This window comes from Leptosomus discolor, chromosome 15, assembly GCF_034619465.1.
Source record: "Leptosomus discolor isolate bLepDis1 chromosome 15, bLepDis1.hap2, whole genome shotgun sequence".
Taxonomy (NCBI): domain Eukaryota; kingdom Metazoa; phylum Chordata; class Aves; order Leptosomiformes; family Leptosomidae; genus Leptosomus; species Leptosomus discolor.
This window is the reverse complement of record NC_141405.1, coordinates 18,681,125-18,699,666: the sequence shown is the minus strand read 5'-3', so window position 1 is coordinate 18,699,666 and position 18,542 is coordinate 18,681,125. Positions and strand designations below refer to the sequence as shown.

General features: G+C 50.0%; 3 protein-coding genes across 6 annotated transcripts; 1 reads left to right on the top strand and 2 right to left on the bottom strand.

The window, feature by feature from the left end:
- Nucleotides 1–1,202: 1,202 nt before the first annotated feature.
- On the bottom strand, nt 1,203–9,032 carry SCO1 (synthesis of cytochrome C oxidase 1). Its single transcript, XM_086473639.1, has 6 exons — nt 8,877–9,032; nt 8,669–8,759; nt 7,497–7,694; nt 6,479–6,571; nt 6,250–6,365; nt 1,203–2,170 (listed from the first exon to the last, which is right to left on the bottom strand). Exons 1-6 carry the CDS (start codon nt 9,030–9,032, stop codon nt 2,042–2,044), a joined length of 783 nt encoding a protein of 260 aa, XP_086329765.1. The 3' UTR covers nt 1,203–2,041.
- A 43-nt stretch (nt 9,033–9,075) lies between these two features.
- ADPRM (ADP-ribose/CDP-alcohol diphosphatase, manganese dependent) lies at nt 9,076–12,397 on the top strand. 2 transcript variants are annotated; one of them, XM_086473651.1, is made up of 4 exons: nt 9,076–9,643; nt 10,218–10,334; nt 10,606–10,897; nt 12,363–12,397. In XM_086473651.1, exons 1-3 carry the CDS (start codon nt 9,091–9,093, stop codon nt 10,890–10,892), a joined length of 957 nt encoding a protein of 318 aa, XP_086329777.1. In that variant the 5' UTR covers nt 9,076–9,090; the 3' UTR covers nt 10,893–10,897; nt 12,363–12,397. The 2 variants fall into 2 exon arrangements, with proteins under 2 accessions (XP_086329777.1, XP_086329776.1); XM_086473650.1 differs by lacking the exon at nt 12,363–12,397 and having other exon boundaries at nt 10,606–11,246.
- Nucleotides 12,344–17,590, bottom strand: TMEM220 (transmembrane protein 220). 3 transcript variants are annotated; one of them, XM_086473647.1, is made up of 6 exons: nt 17,502–17,590; nt 17,343–17,451; nt 16,254–16,314; nt 14,231–14,354; nt 13,346–13,405; nt 12,344–12,476 (listed from the first exon to the last, which is right to left on the bottom strand). In XM_086473647.1, the coding sequence occupies exons 1-6, from the start codon at nt 17,588–17,590 to the stop codon at nt 12,344–12,346; spliced, it is 576 nt and encodes a 191-aa protein (XP_086329773.1). The 3 variants fall into 3 exon arrangements, with proteins under 3 accessions (XP_086329773.1, XP_086329774.1, XP_086329775.1); XM_086473648.1 differs by having other exon boundaries at nt 17,343–17,372; nt 17,519–17,590; XM_086473649.1 differs by lacking the exons at nt 13,346–13,405; nt 17,343–17,451 and having other exon boundaries at nt 17,519–17,590.
- Nucleotides 17,591–18,542: the final 952 nt, after the last annotated feature.

Sequence of the window (18,542 nt, the reverse complement as noted above, 5' to 3'; positions counted from 1 at the left end):
GCTCAGAGCAGAGTGAGTACAATCTCAGCAAGACAAATTTCATAGAAAGACAGAAGTGCTGGTTGGAAGGGAACTCCAGAGGTCTCCAGTCCAGCTTCCCACAGGACGACCACCAGCAGGCTCAAGCCATGGCCTGTCCTGTTTCAAAACAAACTGGTGCACAGCCACCTGGACAAAGAGACGCAGAGCTAGTAGATGCCAAAAGTCAGTTCTGTAAAGAAAGTTTTGAAAATAAACTACCTCCAGGATTGTGCAGAAAAATAAAAGGCGAGGAAAGCCTCTTTAGAATCAAAGCCGACACGTACAACCACGCCATGAAAATAAAATCATTATTGCCAGGGTGCCACCCACCACAGACACTAATGTTACTGATAACACCTTGGATTTGACACAGCCTTTAATTGATAGAAGACAAAGCGTGAAATTTGGAATTCCCTTCGGAAGCCACTTCTATTATCTACCGCAATCAAGCCAGCCAGCACAAGGAGGGGAAAAAAAAAACCCTTAGTTCCTTTTCAGCTGTTGAGTTTAATTCTACTAAGACACTTTTTAAAACTCCCACTGTTCACTGATGTAGAGAAATTCTTCTGATTCTTTAAAACAGAAAAAAAAAACTTCTTTAAACTATTTGAGAGGAGAAAAAAAAAATAAAAAGTGCATCTTGGAACTTCAGGATCTTCCTCCCTTGACAGAGCTTTATCAGAAGAGGGCAGTCTTTTAGACATACGCTATCACAGTAACCTTCCCGATACCCTCAGCAGGTCACCAGAGCACAGGGCAGCTGATGTGGGCCTACACTACTTTATCATGTTTTATAACTGCTCTGGAACAGCTCAAGTTTACTGTTTTCATGATTTTGGAAAGACGGAAATTTACCACAGACATCGCACCTTCCCTCAGACAGGAATATTCTTTTCCAAGCCCCACACTGAGAAGAACGCCAGCGCTACCAGCAGGAACACTTGTGTTCAGTTTGAAACGCTCTGGGACTTGCACCGCAAACTTTTCTGGTTTGTCTCCTATGGGCCATTCTGTGGGGTTCAGCTACCTTAAGAAAGCCCAGTCAGCTTATGGTTTGCACTACTGTAGGTAAACACTGCTTTCTAAAAAGGAATAAAACAGAGCAAGGACACGAAGCTTGACCAGCATACAAAGTTCTGATATTCTAGTCAAACCCAACCAGGGTAAAAAAAAAAAAAAGCTTATACAAAGTAATCTTTATTTTCAAATGCTGCACTGAATAAAATTTGTGATTGACAGCCCTATGCATGGACACAGACCCCCTTCATCCTCCCCACTTCACTATTCAGGATAGTACAATCAGGCCAACTAAGCATAAAATCACTTAGACCAAAAGAAAAATCTATTTGCAATCCATTATTCATTTCCTTATAAGTTAAGAGCGCCCACCTCAAAAAATAACCAAGAAAAAACCATTTCATTTCAGTTCTGCATTCAAATGAAGAAAAAGATCAGGCACATTACAGGGCTGGTCTCATGCGTGGAAGCTGCTGATGCTTCCACTGCTCTTCACCTCCTTAACCTTATGAAGAAGTACTCTGAAGACTCTCCTGCTTTTAATGTTGTAACTGCCTCTCCCAGAAGGCAAAACAGTGCAGAAAAAAAAGAGGGCAAGGCTCCTCTGGGAATGCCATGGCCCACACGGCTTTTCATCCAGTAATCACCCTCCTGCAGGGACCGCCCTTCGCTGATGTCTTGCCAAGAGATACCAACTAGTTTTACCAGCGATACACCCGTTCCTCCCAAATGAAAAGCGTTTTCCATTTTTTGCTCCCAACGTTTCAGAGAAGTCCCAAACTTCACTCTGTAGCCTAGATCTTGCTGCAGTGTCCATGGAGAAGGCTCCATAGAGACTTTTGATAATGGTATTTTACAGAAGTATGATTGCCTTTCTTATTTGGAAGAAAGGAGGCATGTGGTGACAGGACATTACACTTGTATGCTTCTGCTTTAACTCCAATGCCCAATTACAGCCAAACCTACAGGTGATGTCCATATCAATCTTTGAAGACCTTGTGGTTTAGGACCTGTATTTTCTCATGTGTGCAGTAATAGAAGCAGAAATCTCAGTGCTCCTCTTATTCTGGCCATAATAGTCCACGAAGTCACCATCTGGCCCGAGGAGGTACATTATTATTGTGTGATCCACCTGCAAAAAGAGCATATCATGGCTTGGTAAAAAAGATCACAGAACCATAGAACACCCGGTTGGAAGGGACCTGAAGGACCATCTGGTCCAATGCTTCTTGGCAAAAGCACGGTCTAGACAAGATGGCCCGGCACCCTGCCCTGCCAAATCTTACAAGTGTCCAATGCTGGGGAATCCACTGCTTCCCTGGGGAGATCATTCCAACGGCTGATTGTTCTCATTGTGAAAAACTTTCCTCTTGTGTCCAGTCAGAATCTCCCCATGAGCAACTTGTACCCATTACCTCTCATCATTTCCATGTGACTCCACGTAAAAAGGGAGTCTCCATCTTCTTTGTAGCCACCCTTCAAACACTGGAACACCCCGTACATCTCAGTCAGCAGCAACAGCATCCCATTCAGCCTTTGGTTCAGCTGTCTACAAGACTTCCCAACAAGAAGCTAAAGCTTCACCTCAGCGACCTCCCCTGGTTTTACCCAAGAAAATAGATGGAGGAAACTAGTTCCATACTCAGAATGTGTGAAGGAATACTTTAAGCAGACAAGTCTTCCCTAAGCTGCTGGCACCCTTCCTGCAGCACAGACAAGGCTGGGGCAAACCTGCCGGCTAAACGCCTTTCTCTCTCACCGTTTCCAGTTTCCCTCTGCTTCTCATGATGCTCCACAACCCCCCCAAGGTATTCAAGCTCCTGCTGCTAATATGATGTAAATCCAATATAAACAGAGGTATTTCATTAAACCAAGTCCACTGTCAGTACAAACAACGGGACCAAGCGCATCATCGGGATACGGGAGCTGCAGGCAGAGGAGCTGGCGCAGAGGGAAACACGTGCGCTGGAAAGGGGCTCCCTCTACTGCCCAACTGCAACAACGTGACAAAATGTTCAAAGGAACAATTGCTTTTCGAGCTGTTCCAATTTGATTTACATAAAAATTAACTCCACTGCGAATTTATTTAAAATGCCACTGCAAGTACTGTCTGTATCTAACTGTGACACCACCTTTGTGAGCAAAGACACAAAATACTGAAAATGGAGGCCATGAATCCGCTCAAGTGACCACATCATCTCACTGCTGCTGAAGAAACTGAACCTAAATGTACTTATGCACTGAGAGTACAACTGCGTCTGAAATCCCATAAACATTTCCAGTACAACACACAAAAAGGATGCAATAAACTTAATGGCATTCCTGTCATTGGAAGAATGTTTCTCAACATTTTTTTGAAGCAGGTTTAATTCAAATATTTTACTCTACTTTCAAATGTTCAAGATAAGAGCACAAAATCAACTCGTAGGAGAAAATTTTTTTAAGGAATCTGAATCACAACTTAGATCCTTCAAATGGAAACTAGCAAAAAAAAAAAAAAAAAATCAGGGTAGCCTGCTCAGTGCATCTTAACTCCCTGGCCTATGGAAGATTAAACACAGTCAGGATGGAGTGGCCACTGTTTTTCAAGCTGTGCCTGAAGCCTGCACTGTTCCCACTGTACACACATAAGATCATCCCTTGAGGTTCAATGTAATCTTGTAAACCACAGAATAAAACAAGTAAATTGGATACTCTGATACTGAGAATTATAAAATTGAGATTAAATAAACAGGAACTAGTAATATTCAAGTAACACTTGAAAAATTCAAGCAGATGTTTAGAAATCATAATTTCTAAATGCCCATCTCAATGCTTTTTTCTAGTCAAAACAAGAAGCAAGGCTTAATTCGCTGTAGTGGACCTCTTCCCCTTCCCACACCTCCCCGCAGCCTGCAGAGGAAACAGAACCCGCTCCCACACAAACGTCAGTCCTAATCGCCACCTGGCACAACAGGTCCGTGCAAGACACAATGAGGAAAAAAATAAACTTTCTGGAAGAAATGACGGAGTAGCAATTACCTGGAGAAGTCTCAGATACGCACAAAACCAGCCTCAAGCTCTCCTGCCCAGGTCTGCTGCTGCTGCTACCCTCTTTCTGTTTTGTTTCCGAGACCTGTGTCCTCGGGCCCTCCTGCTCTGAACACAAACCAGCTCACTGCCTCTCACAGCCAAGAGCCTCTGACAGACCCTGAAGACATGCTGCTATACTACTCTTCCTTCTTGGCACCACGCCTGGGGCTCCCAGGCTGCTCTCCTGCTCCCAGTTCGCTGGCCTTTCTTCCTCACTGCCCTCCCCTTCCTTCAGACTTGGAACCCTAGCACAGACCAGTGGTATTCTCCCTGGAGCCCAAATACTTTCTCCTACTTCACAGCATCTGTAGCCACATTCTCTGGTTCGGTTTCACCCTCCAGCCTCCCTTGGAGCTGCTGTCATCTCTGCTTCCCTTGGCCAAACCCCTGCACTTTCCCTTCATGACCACACCGCAACCCAGGTATGGTTTGCTAGAATCCACGTGTGGTTGACTTCATAAGGAGCACTGCTCCTGCAGCTTTTCTGGCCTCTTTTCACCACCCCTCTGCAACTTCAGTTCACCCATTTACTGTCAGATTCTACTGATTTTTCCCCATTCCTGAGCAAGCATCCTTTGCCATTTCTGTTCCTATAACCTATTCTTGCATTTCCACCAGCCCCCTTTTATAAACCTGATTTTAAGCAGTATCTTTAGATTGATTTCGGATACTAAATTGATTTAAACTGGTCTTTAATTTCTCCAGCAAGCTTCTCTCCATTCAAATATAGTATCTTAGACACAGAATTCTGTAGCTATTGAGTTGACACTTTAAATGAAAACAAGTTCTTGATTTCCCACTTCACAACCCTTTTAGTAATATAGAGCAGTGCCCATCACCAGTGGGATTCCATCTTCTCTTTACTGACATCATGCGCTGCTCTTGCTATTTCTTTTTACACACCACTTTTTTGTTCCACCATTCTTTTTGTCCACATGTATAATTTATTTGCTGCAGTCAGGTGGCTTTAGAAAACAGATTAAGAACAGACAACACTGGATTAGACCTAAACCAATCTGCCTCAGCATCCTACCTCAAATAGTGGCCAACAACAGTTGCTTTAAAGAGTATAAAACCAGCACCAAAATTATGCTGTCTTCCTCTATTACCTCCCAGCTTACAAACTTTTTTAGTTTACAGGCTTCCTGAACTAGGCAAGATTTCTGCACATTTCATAATCCTCAACAGACTGTTTTTTCCAAATACGAACAACCAGACTCCCTCTGGACTCCCATAAACTTCTACCATTTGCATCTGTAGCGAGCGATTCCACTTCTCACGTGTCCATCACAACAAGAACCATCACCTTTCCTTTTCAACCTGTTTTTAGTTTTCTCTGATGCCCCTAGTTCTTGTAATGAATTAAAAAAAAAAAAAAAAAATCAAGATCATACAAAGTGCATCCTCACTCGTCATATCGCTCGTACCTACTTTATTCTTCCAGTCTGCTCAGGATGCAGCAAGTCACGAAGGCCCTGGCAGCAGCTCCGAGCCCTACAGCCAGTTCTATTCACGTCCACAGAGTAAGATATTGACTATCCCGTTTAGCCTTACTCAAACCTCAGTTTCCCCCTTCACGCTATCACTTTATCTATTTTATTCCCACTTACTTTAGCATTAACAGGCTCTCTCTTCCAGGTCATTTGACACAGGAGGAAGAACCAGGCAGTATCTGCAGGCAGACTGCCCGTCATCCAAGTCTCTTGTCAGGAAGACCCCACTCCTTGGTGGCAGTTTGACAGGGAATGCCTTGTTACTTCACTTTCACCTCTCATTTCTCCCTCTTCCTATTGCCTTAATTTTCCAGTTCCACTTTCACTTTGGAGCCCATAGGAAAACAGCCAGACAAAAACAAACAGAGAAAAGTTCAAATACTGCCAGGCTTGCTAGGTCATGTGCTATTCCGTATGCAGGCCTGGGACTGTACATTTTTAGAAGGTGTCAGTGAGGTTTTGAGCTTGTAAGGCGGCACCTTGATTCTGACCAAGGCCTCTGAAACACAGCTTAACACATCGGTGCAAGGGGGCTCTGTCACGGAGGACTTCAGCACAGCCTGCAACAGCTGCCTTCTGCTTTTAAAACCTACATGCTGCTCTAATCCCAAGTCCTTCACTAGGCCAAATCCCTACATTTACTTACTATGTAATCATCGTCTTCATCTTTGGGCCCCTCACTGTAGTACACACGGTAAGCTTTGGCCACCTGGTCAATCTGTGCCTTGCTACCAGTCAATCCGACCAGCTTCGGAGAAAATTCTAGATTGAAAGGAGACATTTAGACATGTTAGTGAAAAGAATGCCATCAAGATCCTCCCTTTCAGTGCGCTGTATTACATGCTGTAAGACACTGAGGAAGAAAACAGTAATACCTCTGACATATCTGGCAATGGCTTCTTCGTTGTCCCTCTCAGGATCAATGGTGATGAAGAGCGGAGTCAGATTAGGCAAAGATGGAATTCTATCTGTGACATTAACAATTATTATTTTTCTGAGACAAAAAATCATTTGTCACCTCCCTTCAAACAAGCTCACAGCCAATCAAATCAGCTCACACCAATCCAAGCCCACCCAAGTAACAAAAAAAGGCCATTTTGTGCAGTTTCATTTACGTCATTTGCAAATGAAGCAAATGCTGTGAAATCTAAGGCTCTGTACCTGTGCTGGGTGCAGCTACACTTCCAGCCTCCCAGCTTGGACCCTGCCCTGCTTTGGAGGGATGACAAATTTGCTCTCATGCAGAAAATGCCACAGTGTGACGCCCACGCCAAAGCAGAACGGTCAATACGACGAAAGCACAGCTGTGGTGGCGGAGAGGGAGGACGTGTGAAGACACGGTTCAGGCTCTTTCCCTCATGCTCCAGCCACAGCCGCCACTGTATTTTCTTCACTTTGGTCTGTCCTCCCACCTGCCCATTTCCTCTTCTCCCGCTCTGTAACCTTCAGGGCCTGCAGGCTGAGCAAACCACCTCCATCACACAGCCTTCCCCCAACCTCCATTCCATAGAACAATCACTTTGAGAAGAGACACTCGCAGAGATTTGTTCTCAGAATGAATAAAATATAGGGGAAAAAAAACCTGAATACACCCCACAACCACTTCTTGGGAAAAATACGATGCAACGGCACCATTCCCTGTAACCTGCCACCATAAAGTTTTATTACCAAGAAGTCCCCTGTTATGAAAGATCAGTGCTGTCGTGCTCTAAGCACCAGATCCTAGCGATAGGCAGCTTGATGTACGTATCACTCGGCAATTAATTCAACTACCAAACAGCAGTCTACAGCATTTTTTTAAAAAATATCATGTTACTACCATTTGCGATATTTTACCACAATACACCTGGCCTTCCCATAAAAAGGGCCACTATGTCAACTGGATTCTCGTACCAATTTCATCTACCACTTCAATCATCTTCTCCAGTTCATCAGGACAAATGTCAGGGCAGTGTGTGAAGCCAAAATAGATCAGCACCCACTGGCCGATGTAGTCCTTGCTGGTCTTGGGCTGTCCCTCATGGCTGACGAGCGAGAAGGGCCCTCCTAGCAGGGGCTTTCCAATGCCTCGGTTTCGTTCCTTCTCCAGCTCTACAAAAAACAAGAGGGGATCAAACACATCCAGGCCACAATCCACACCGCTTCCCATGTGAGCCTCAGAAGCAGTCGAGAGTCAGGCAGCCTCGCAGAGCCACGGCCCAGGGTGCTGAACGTTGAGATCTTGTGCCCATCACGCAGAAGACCAACGTGGACAAGATTTCCAAAAAGCATTCCATTTGGGGCAAAATCAAATGCATCACTAAATTCCTTTGAAACATAGTAACTTCTTTCATTGTCATCCGATTATATTTTGATTTTAAAAAAAAAAAAAAAAAAGGAAAACAAAAAAAAAGAGAAAGATGGGTACCTGGCTTTGTGTGAAACAGAAAAGTCAGTATCCTTTACAAACTGAACACATCCTAAAAGCTGCAGTATCTCTGATTTTCAACACTAAAAACATGAAAACGAAACGCACGGGCAGTTGCTGCAGGACATGGAAACACACACACACCCCCCCCACACAGAGGGAAACCGCCGCGCACAGAAAACGCCACCTCCGGCGTTTCCACGCTCGCCGCCCGGCTGCGGGGTGCGTCAAACACAACCACTCCGACAGCAAAAGCGTTACTTAAAATTTTAAAGTGCTTAACCTTTAAGTTCCTTTTGAATTTCTGAACACTTTCTGCGGCACTTACATACACACAGGCACAAAGACGAGGCACTAGCGGGAGATGTCCCTGCCCGTGGCACTGGGGCGGGACGAGATGGCCTTTACGGTCCCTTCCAGCCCCAACCACGCCGTGATTCCACGAAGCGGCACCGCGCGAAGCACGAGGTGACTCAGCGGGATGCCAAAGTGGGTAAAATGCATCCGAACGCAAACCCCGCATCCTCTGAACACGAGACACGTCGCTGCTGCTGCCGCTCCTCCTGCCCGGCCGCCCGCTGCCAGCCCCGGCCCGGTCCGGCCGAGGCAGCGCGGCCCCCCCGAGGCGGGAAGGGCCCGCTCCCCCCGGCGCACTCACCCTCCTCCTTCCGCCGCTTCACCTTCTTCATGGCGGCGAGCAGCCCCCCGCACAGCACGAAGGTGGCCGCCAGCGACCGCCACGACACCAGCTGTTAAGGAGAAGCTGTTCAGTGACTGAAAAGGGGGGACGGCGCGGCCCGCCCCCCCCCGCCCCGGGCTCCCCCGCCGAGGAGGGACGCAGCTCCGTCTCCCCCTCGCCCACTCACCCTCCTCTGCGCGCCCCCCTGCGGGCCGCGGCCCGGAGGCAGGCGGGAGAGCGGGCGGCTGCCGGGCGCGGGCAGCACCGCGCGGCCCTTCACCACCGCGCCCGGCAGCCGCCAGCAGAGCGCCGCCCGCCAGCCCCGCACCGCGGCCGCCGCCATCTTGTCACCCGCTCTTCCGTGCCCGCCCCTTCCGCCCCCTCACCCGGGCGCGGCCGCCATGGCGGCGGCACCGCTCTTCTCCTTCGGGGTCATCGCGGACATCCAGTACGCGGACGCGGAGGACGGCTACAACTTCGGCGGGTACCGGCGGCGGTATTATCGGCAGAGCCTCAGTCTGCTGCGGGACGCCGTGGAAGCGTGGGCCAGCGAGAGGCCTCCGGTGGCCTTCGTGCTGCAGCTGGGTGACAGCATCGACGGCCTCAACGCCTGCAGCGGCGAGGCCGAGGGTGCCCTGGAGCAGGTGCTGGCAGCGCTGGGGCGGCTGCCGGTGCCGGTGCATCACGCGTGGGGCAACCACGAGTTCTATAACTTCAGCCGGGCCCGCCTGGCACGCAGCGGCCTCAACAGCCGTCCCGCGGGGGCCACGGCCGGCCCAGCAGCCGAGGACTGCCAGGCCTACCACTTCAGCCCGGCTACGCGGTTCCGTGTCGTCGTGCTTGACACCTACGACCTGAGCATCCTGGGCAGGGAGCCGGACAGCCCCCGCTACCAGGAGGCCCTGCGGCTGCTGCGGGAGAAGAACCCCAACGACAACCTCAACAGCCCCGCAGGTACCCCCGGGATCGACCCTTCAGCAGGGGGCGTGAGTGGCTGAACCTCTGCTTCCCAGAGCGATAAGCCAGCTCCCGTGGCTGACATCAGGTCACCAGGGGGCTGAGGCATGTGCCCCATTTCTGCCCACCTCCTCTGCCTCTGCTGTCGGCTGAGAGCCAGTCAGTGGGTCTCTAGGCACGCACAAGTGATGCTCCCCATAGCCGTCATGCTGCTCTGGTGCTTTTGGGATGGGTTTGTGTTGTGCTGTGTGCCCTGCAGTATCAGAACAAAAGGCATCTCTTGGTGCAGCTACTATTGCAGAGCATCAAGTGATGCCCACCCTATCCCATGCTGGGGGCGGGGGAGTGGGCTCAAGGGTGGGAATCATGTGCATGCAGTGTGACCCCGAAAACACCAACCAATAGTTTTCTCTCATTTGTCCATGGAGGCTGGAGTTTCGATCCAAGAAATAATTAAAAAAAAAAAGTGGTAAGAGTAAACCATCTATCATAAGCAGGCTTTTGTAAGGCAAGAAAGACGGGAGCCACAAGAGGTGTATGCACCGATGCCTAACCTCCTTCTTCATTGCAGGACTCGAAGAACCTCAGTTTGTAGAGTTTAACGGAGGATTTAGCCAAGCCCAGCTGGACTGGTTCAATGAAGTCCTCAAATTCTCTGATGAAAACCAAGAAAAAGTTGTAGTTATGGGTAGGTGGATATGGGAGATATATGGGGATATATGCAAAAAAAGTTATGTACCCAATGTGTGTAAGCTGAGGAAAATATGTAGCAGCTTTGTAGCTCCACTGAGGTACACATGTAACCTGTAACCTCTGCAGTAGGAGAACAGCAGCCATGTCTCACATTTGGGTGAGCTCTCTGTATACAGTTTGATGTCTGAACTTCCCAGCAAGGAAGGCAGAGTTTGGTTACACTCAAAGTAACTCCTGCTTCTTCCCCTCTTCCCTCTTGTCTGCAGGTCATCTGCCCATTCATCCAGATGCTTCAGACCGAGTTTGCCTAGCGTGGAATTACAAAGATGCCCTTTCGGTTATACACTCCCATCAGTGCGTGGTTTGCTTTCTTGCAGGGCACCTGCATGATGGTGGCTATTGTTTAGACTCTCACGGAGTTCATCATCTGACTTTGGAGGGGGTTATTGAAACTCCACCGGAAAGCAATGCCTTTGGAACTATTTATGTCTGTGAAGATAAAATGATACTAAAGGGAAGGGGCAGAATTTCAGACAGAGTTATGCATTTCTGAAAATGGTAAGCACATACAGATGGCTCTTCTTCAGGAAGTACTTGGACAAAAAAGCAGGGGATTCAGCTGATTATTTGCTTATAGAAAGATGTGGATGGCTGATCCTTATAGCTTTAACTTAAACATTTTTCTCTTGGATACAGAATTTTAGAAATTACGTTTCTGTAATAAAACAGACCTGCTTTCTTCATGGAGAATAGAGAAGGCCAGTAACCATGTTTGAAATAAATATACTTGAATGCAGAATGTTGACTTGAAACACCCAATCCTGACTGGATTGTTACTTACTGTGACAAAATGCAAACCATATTATGAATATTACCCAAAAAACCCCACTTTTTGTATCAGTCAGAATTAAAGCATGCAGAATTACACCCGCCCAGACACATTTCTATTTTTTTTTTTTTTTTTAACATTACAGTAATGTTTCCTGTCTGGCAGAACTAGTCCACCCTGTAGCCTAATGCAGTCTTAACATTGCTTTAAAAAACTAAAGTAATCTTCAAAAAAAGCTAAGCCCCAGGAAAATGGAGACCATCTATGCTACATCAGGTAGTGCCGCAGATACACCCGCTGGGATCTACCTGTACCCAGCTGCATGAGCCTGCAGCAACGCTAAGAGAAGCACCCTGATGGGGAAGGATCTAAAGCACATTGCTGTGCTGCATCTGGATCTGCTCCGGCTCGCTCCCAGCCAGCTCGTTTGTCCGGTGTATTCAACTGCGCCTCCTTCTCCAGGATTAGCGCCAGTGGGACACGCTTGCTGCCGCTGGGCTGCTGCATGGGTGCTGCTTTTCAGGAACAACCTCTGTGAGAAGCAGAGTTGTGATGGTGACATCTGCTGCTGGCAGTCTTGAGGATGCATCTCACAGAAAATAAAACGTACAGAAGCTTTCATTGAATTGTCTTTAGAAAAATAGTATTTTTACTCTGTAAAATCAGTAATTTTCAGTTAATAGCAAAAGTATTTATTCAGATGTATGCTACATACGATTTTAGCATAGGAACAGAAATAGAGACTGCTCAGTTTTTCAGTTAGTCTCAATGGACTATCCAGGCAGACATCTGGAAGTTTTATGGTTGTAAATAGTCATTTATTGAAACAAAGTGTTTGCTTTAATTTTCCCTTACGTTACAGATTAGTAGATTTCCCAGAGTACAAGGTGGTTGGAGAGCAATCCAGGGATGCCACGGTATCTTGAATATACCATTAGAACATGCGTTAAATCAACAGTGCTTTGTAAATGTATGAAGAAGCCAGCTGAACAACGGTTTCCGTAGAACACTGCTTGGATTTGACAATGTTCCTCAGTTTTTTTAACAACTCCCAAACTGCCCTGCTGGAAGCAGCCAGGCATTCTTGGGTCCTATCAAACTACTAACTTTTCATTAAGAGCCAAAAGCAAAGGCAAGTAAGGTCAGAGTATTTATTCTATACTTTCTCCCACCCATTAAATCACTGTTTTACAGTGCGTTGGCCAAGATGCTCGCACCTCCTGGTTCACGTAGATGTACAGCCACGAAACAAAGGGGAAGAGGGCAACCACGACTGCGGCAATCAAGCGAACTCCACCCAGTGGACTCCTATAAAGAAGCAAACGCAACAGACTCCTTCCAGTCAGACTGCTACGAAACATTCACACCTGGCTGCAGGTGGAAGGACAGCAGAGAGCCGTTGGCCACTTTAATGTAGCTCCTCTGGATGCATCAGCAGAGTCCCTTCCCGGAGAGGCACCACATGCCACGAGAAAGTCTTTGTGCCACCTCAGGCTACGTAAACGAGGTGAAATTTAAAAAAGAAAAAAAAAGCACCCTGCTTGCCCAGAGCATGTGAGGTGTTTTCCCAGCACAAAGGTACTTTTTGGCAGATGGGGATTTTTCATGCTCCCAGCTCACAGGAATTCAGCAAAACTGCTGTAGCACAATCCTCTGAGGAGGCTGGAGGGGAAAAGTGTGGAGCCACTGCAGCTGAGCAGCCACCCAGAGCCTTCTGCCAGCTCTGCCTGCATCACCCACCTGCTCCAGTGGATGCAGCAGACACCAGCACAGACCAGACAGACAGTTCTGTAAATTGGGAGCCATGGCAGAAATGCGTTTGCAGTGCATCAGCAGCTGTGGCCAGCACTCACTGCGCCGTTCCACAGCAGGGGCGTGCTGTCCTTACGCAAAGGGAGTGTCCCCTGGCCGTGTCCCCTGGCCGTTATGGCAGAGGGAGCAGGAAAAAAGCTCTGTGTAGCTTTACTGTCCGCCCCCCAGACTTGATCTGTGCAAGATCCTACTGGCTGTAGCACCAGCTACTACTGCTTAGGTATCTGAGAAGGTTAAGACAGTGACAGGAAGCAGAAAAGCAAGCAGCCAGAATCAACTGTGTTTTCCAAGAGGCTAGTCACTAAATGCAAACATATGAACAGATTTAAAAAAAAAAACCAAAACAACAAACAAAAAACCCTTACTTTGCTGAACTGCGACAGAGACTCATCCATATTGTAATAATCACCAGACCAAACAACTCTCTAAAAAGCCAAACAAATAACAGATCAGAAAATAATGCAAGCAGATGTTTACTTCTAAAAAAAACAAATTTTGCCTCCAAAACAGTAGTGTCTGCTCCTTTGGAGAAGTTCAACGTATTTTACTAGGATTACAATTACAAAGCTATGGACACGGAGTAGCTTTGCTTCCCACCACAATTCTACAAACACACGTGACCCAGATACGCGGCTGCAGAAATTCCTACTTCCACTTTGTGTGCCACTGCTAAACTTACACTCCACAGCACATTTCCCTCATTCACACAGAGCAAAGCGACACCACAGTTTTCCAGACTGTGAACAGCCGCAGTAGCTGCCAGGGCTTCACCTCAACCCTGTGCAAGCATCTCCTTCAGGCAACAGCCGCGTGTCCAGGGGAGAAATCCTCCCGCCCCCTCAGTCCCCAGCAGTTCAGAGGACTCGGCAGCCCTTGCCAGACAAACGCGCACATGGTGCCACATCAAGAGTTTTTAAAACATTAATTAATTCCCATTCCTACATCTCCACCAAGAGAACACAAAGCTGCTTCACCATGCTAGTGCCCTGGTCTTTGAAAGCCAGAACTGCCCCCAATTAAATCTAACTGCCACAATCAGGCGAGCAATCGTGACTATTAGCGATCCCTTTAGCTCTTTGTCCAACAAGTCGCTGGTTTGGAGCACTATGGCCCCGCCTCCTTGGTGGATTCCCCTGGATCAACAGCACTCACGCTACAGCCCAGCAAATAAGGTTTAGCAAGGTGACCGCCAGAAAGAGACGGCCTGTCATGCTTAATTCGTGCAGAGGAAAGTAAAAATCAGTGCTCACCTGCCTTCCTCTTCGTGCAAAATGTTTCCTTGAGTGTAAGCAAACAAAGAGCAAGCCAAGGCAATGGTCCCAAAAATACAACCAGCAGAATGAAGGTCAGAGAGGCTCCTCCACGCACCATTATCTGAGGAAAAAAACAGACTGCCAGCAACTGTGATGTAGCATGAAGTAAACCCTATAAATCAAAAAGCAACTGAGCTGCTAAAAAAAGATGATTCCAGCAAACACACACATTTTAGGCAGGAAGACAGAATTAATACCAGCATCTTTATGACGAGAGTAATCTAAAAAGTGCTGTCGAAAACAAACGCTAGTGGCCTTGGGGCTTGCTTTCCTACAAATGGAACGTCTCGGCAGCAGCACCTCAATGAAAATGGTTTCCTATTCCCTCCAGCAAATAGAACAGGCTCCAGCATTCAACATGCATGGGAAAAAATCACAAGGCCGATTACAATGAAAGGTCTCCTAAGCAGGAGGAATGGCCTTTCCGGGGCTCACAGCCATGTCCGGGTGCTCAGCAGGACCCCAGAGGACCACCGGAGTCCAGGGGAGCGAGCCCCAGCTCCTGGACAGCCGTCAGGGGCACCAAGCGACCACCACACACGCTCCCTAATAAGCTTCTGCCTGAGGTTTTGCCTGTGAGGATGAGCAACACTGGTGACATCTCTGCCTGGGGACTGATGTTTTTAAGCAGAGAAGTACAGATGATGTGAAATACCTGAAGGGGCCCACAAATTCTTGTGGTTTTCCATGTCTACTCCTGGGGGGCTCGTGGGGGAGAGGTGAGCAAACGACACGGGCACTTCTCTGCTCTCAGTAATGTCAACAGCAAAAATCCATAAAGTTAAAAGCAATCTTTTCTGGGCACTGACCCCTCCAGGCAATCATTAAAGATGATGAGCTGCCAAAATTCAAGAGCTCAGCGCGACCCAACGTTCCCCATTTGTCTGAACTTACTGCAGCTCAGTAGAGGCAGAATCTGGGTCTTCCAGACTCGAGTGGCAAACATCCCTTGGTAAACTTACATAAACGTCCAGTTATATGATAGTTGTGCTATTGTAATGTTTATTTTCCGCAGTTCTCGCCACAAGTAACGAAAACCTACTTGTGAGTTTAACGTGCCATTATGTTGAAGCTACGCCTGTCACAAACAAACCTCCCCTGAAATGTTCCTAACCACAGGCAACCAGCCCTCCCGGGTTTTGGCTTTATAAATGCTGCCACTTTAAATGCTCACCGTAGCCAGAATGTTGAGAGACTGCAATGAGGTGATTTGTGACAACAGCATGCACCCTTGATGATTTTCTTTTATGGTGGAAGTGTGGTTTTAGTTTATTCAGAATAAGTACTCATCCAGAGCAGACACAGTCACTTTGTGTATATAAACTGTTGTTTTAAAATCATTTCTACTGGATGAAAATACAGAAAATGAACTATTTTCTGGAGTCCTGGACCAAATCTGATCTGAGTGATTCTCTCAACACGTGGTGTGGCACAAGCTCCCTTAGCATATGCCTTTGGAAACTCAGCCACTGCACCGAAGCCTCTGAACGTCCCCCGCACAGCCCGTGCGCTCTGTGGGGCAGGCGCAACACTCGATACCGAGCAGGACCTTTAGCTCTTTCAAAGGACTGTGCAGAGCTCAACCGCTCTTCTGAGGTAGATAAGCAAAAATGCAGATTACAAGGAAGCAAAGTGAATTAATACACTAATGTCAACACCAGAGCCGGGTTCAGAGCGTGCTCCCAGGCTTGTGCTCAACTTGGGCTTCGAGCGCTGGAACTGGGGTGCAAAGGTGAGACCAGCCCAGCAGCAGGCCTGCAGGCAGGGCTCCTCTTCTTCACCTGCAGCATGTCCCACCACTAAAACAATGAGCAGCTTTGGTAGAAGCAGGTCCCAGAGGGTTTTGCCCTCAAAAGGCAGCAGGACGCAGCCTGGTCTTAACCTGTGATTCAATAAACAAAAAAGAACAAACACCTTTGGGGGGCAAATTTTGGGCAGAGGCTGTTTTGCACAGTCTTACCTGTTACTGAAGGGTTAACGCTGACAAGCAGGGTCAGGGCAGCTGGCACTGAGTAGACAACCTGTTAATGAAACGAACCTACTCTGCAGCAATGCTCAGCAGGACAGCACCCACCCACACCAGTGCCTCTGCCCGGCCGCCAGCGCCCTGGCGCTGCTGGTGCTCCCCTTCCCCACCCCCCAAACCCCCGGGCCAGCAGCCGAGTGCCAGCCCTTGTTCCTCAGCCTCTGGGTGACCGAGTCCTTGCTGCCCAACCAGCCCGTTGCGGAGCCCCTTGCGCTGCATCTTGACCCCCCAGGGAAAGCCCCTACGGGACACACAACCCCCTCAGGCCCCCCAAACCCGCCTCCTGCGCTGGGCAGTTCCCCTGGGAGCAGGAGCACCCTTGGGTGCCGCAGCCCAGCCCTGCCGCCGTCAGCTGGGCTCGCCCGCACAAGGGCTGTCCCCCTGCACAAGGGACGCGCAGGGGACAGCCCCTGCCCGCCCAGCAGCCCCTGTAGCGGGCAGAGACGCCCCCCCTCGCCCCCCGGCTGCAGGCCCTGCGCCCACCGGGCCGGAGCCGCCGGGTGTTCGTGCGCCCGAGCACGGGCGGACAAAGCGGGGAGGGGAGGGGGTGTCTCTACAGGCGTCCCTGGAGGCCGGGGGGCGGCAGAGGGCGGTCGGGCTGGTGCTTGAAGGCCAGCGGAGGTGGCGACGGAGACGGGAGGTGGCCCGGTCAGGGGGTCCCGGGCAAGGGCAGGAGGAGCGTGGGGCGCTTCTGCCCAGGGACCCGCCGCTTTGCAGGGGGCAGGTGCCAACCCGGGGTGGAACAAGGAAGATCCTGGACGCACGGGCGGATTTCAGCCGCCGCTGCAGCGGAGACGTTGCCTTCCCGGCGCCCCGCTGCTCTTCAGCTCGAAGCAGGGAGCGGGATTCCCCCGGCGGCCCCGGTTCGCAGCAGCCGCCGGGACGATGGGCGCGGCGGAGCCGGGCTGGGGCCACCGGGGACGCCCTCAGGAAGGCGCCGCAGCAGAAGGGCCGCCCCCGGCGCCTGCCTCCCGCGCCCGCCCCGCTCCGTCCGCCCGGCGGGGAAGGGGGGCCCGTACTCACCGTCCACAGCGCGGCGTCGGGGTCGTTCACCTGCAGCGAGGGGGCGCGCACTGAGCCCCGCAGCCGCCGCCACCACCACCCCGGCCGGGGCCGGGGCCGGGGCCGCGCCCCGCGGGAGGGCAGCGGAGGGGAGCGGGGCCGCCCGCCGCCCCCAGCCCGGGCGGCCCCGCCCTCACCTGCACGGCGGCCGCCAGCCCGAAGAAGGCGGCCATGAGGAGGTTGCAGAGCCGCCACAGCCGCCCCGCCATGGCCGCCCCGCCTGCCCCTTCCCCTCCGCCGGGGCGGGGCGGGGCCGCCCGGTGCCCGCCCCCGCGGGGCCGGGGGTCGCTGCGGGCGGGGGGGCCGGGGGGGCCCGCGGGGCCTCCTCGTCGCTGGGGGTGTGCGGGGGGCGCAGAAAGCGCGTTTTCACAACGCAGCTGGGAGGCGGGGCGGGTGCGCGGCGCTGGCCGCAGCCCGCTGCCGGGAAGCAGGGAGGGGCTCCCCCGGCCCGCCCCGGCGGGACGGCTGGGCCGCGCCCGTGGGCACTGGAACGGGTCCTCCATCCACCAGCGAGCTCCGGCCCTAAATCAGCCCCGGTACGGCCTGGGCTCCCTGAAGAGAAGCGCGACCAGCGCGTTGCAGGGAGTTGTTATTCCCTCTTGGAGCTGGTGCTGGTGTGCCTGTTGCAGAAACCACCAGATTGAGGATTTTAGGATACTGCTCGGAAATCCCCTTACTTTTCCCATTTTGATTTGAATATCAAGAATTCTAATTAATGGATATTAGTAGGAGAGACTAATGATTATTTGGGGAAAATAAGTCTCAAATGGAATAAATCATCAAATAGAAAATAAATTCTGTACTGCCAATGCTGCTGGCATACCCCTGTAAAGTCCCAGACCTGAGGTATTCATTAACCAATGATCTGTTAGTGGTTAGACAGGATTTATTACGGTACTCATTGTGTATAATCTTTGAATTGTGACCGAAGTAGGTACGAGCCAAGAGCCTACGAGCCAAGGACATGTTCCTTGACCAAACACGGTCCATTCGAGGAGTGGTCGAGACCTCTGACTCACGGACCACCTACCCAAATTATACCCCCTACTCACAAGGGAACGATACAAGACGATGACAGAGGCTGCACGCTAATTTGCATCAGAAGCGAGAGAAGAAGAACCAATCATTGAGAGGATGATAATGAATATGCATTGTATAGAC

Excerpts from the sequence above, each read along its gene's own strand:
- ADPRM (XM_086473651.1), top strand. The coding sequence starts at position 9,091 with ATGGCGGCGGCACCGCTCTTCTCCTTCGGGGTCATCGCGGACATCCAG. Across the intron at positions 9,644-10,217 it reads CAACCTCAACAGCCCCGCAG|GACTCGAAGAACCTCAGTTT; the intron begins GTACCCCCGGGA and ends TCTTCATTGCAG. Across the intron at positions 10,335-10,605 it reads AGAAAAAGTTGTAGTTATGG|GTCATCTGCCCATTCATCCA; the intron begins GTAGGTGGATAT and ends TCTTGTCTGCAG.
- SCO1 (XM_086473639.1), bottom strand. The coding sequence starts at position 9,032 with ATGGCGGCGGCCGCGGTGCGGGGCTGGCGGGCGGCGCTCTGCTGGCGG. Across the intron at positions 7,695-8,668 it reads GAAGCGGCGGAAGGAGGAGG|AGCTGGAGAAGGAACGAAAC; the intron begins GTGAGTGCGCCG and ends TGTTTTTTGTAG. Across the intron at positions 6,572-7,496 it reads TGAAGTGGTAGATGAAATTG|ATAGAATTCCATCTTTGCCT; the intron begins GTACGAGAATCC and ends TTAATGTCACAG.
- TMEM220 (XM_086473647.1), bottom strand. The coding sequence starts at position 17,590 with ATGGCGGGGCGGCTGTGGCGGCTCTGCAACCTCCTCATGGCCGCCTTC. Across the intron at positions 17,452-17,501 it reads CAGGTGAGGGCGGGGCCGCC|GGCGCGGCCCCGGCCCCGGC; the intron begins CGGGCTGGGGGC and ends GCCCTCCCGCGG. Across the intron at positions 12,477-13,345 it reads CTCTGTCGCAGTTCAGCAAA|GAGTCCACTGGGTGGAGTTC; the intron begins GTAAGGGTTTTT and ends GCTTCTTTATAG.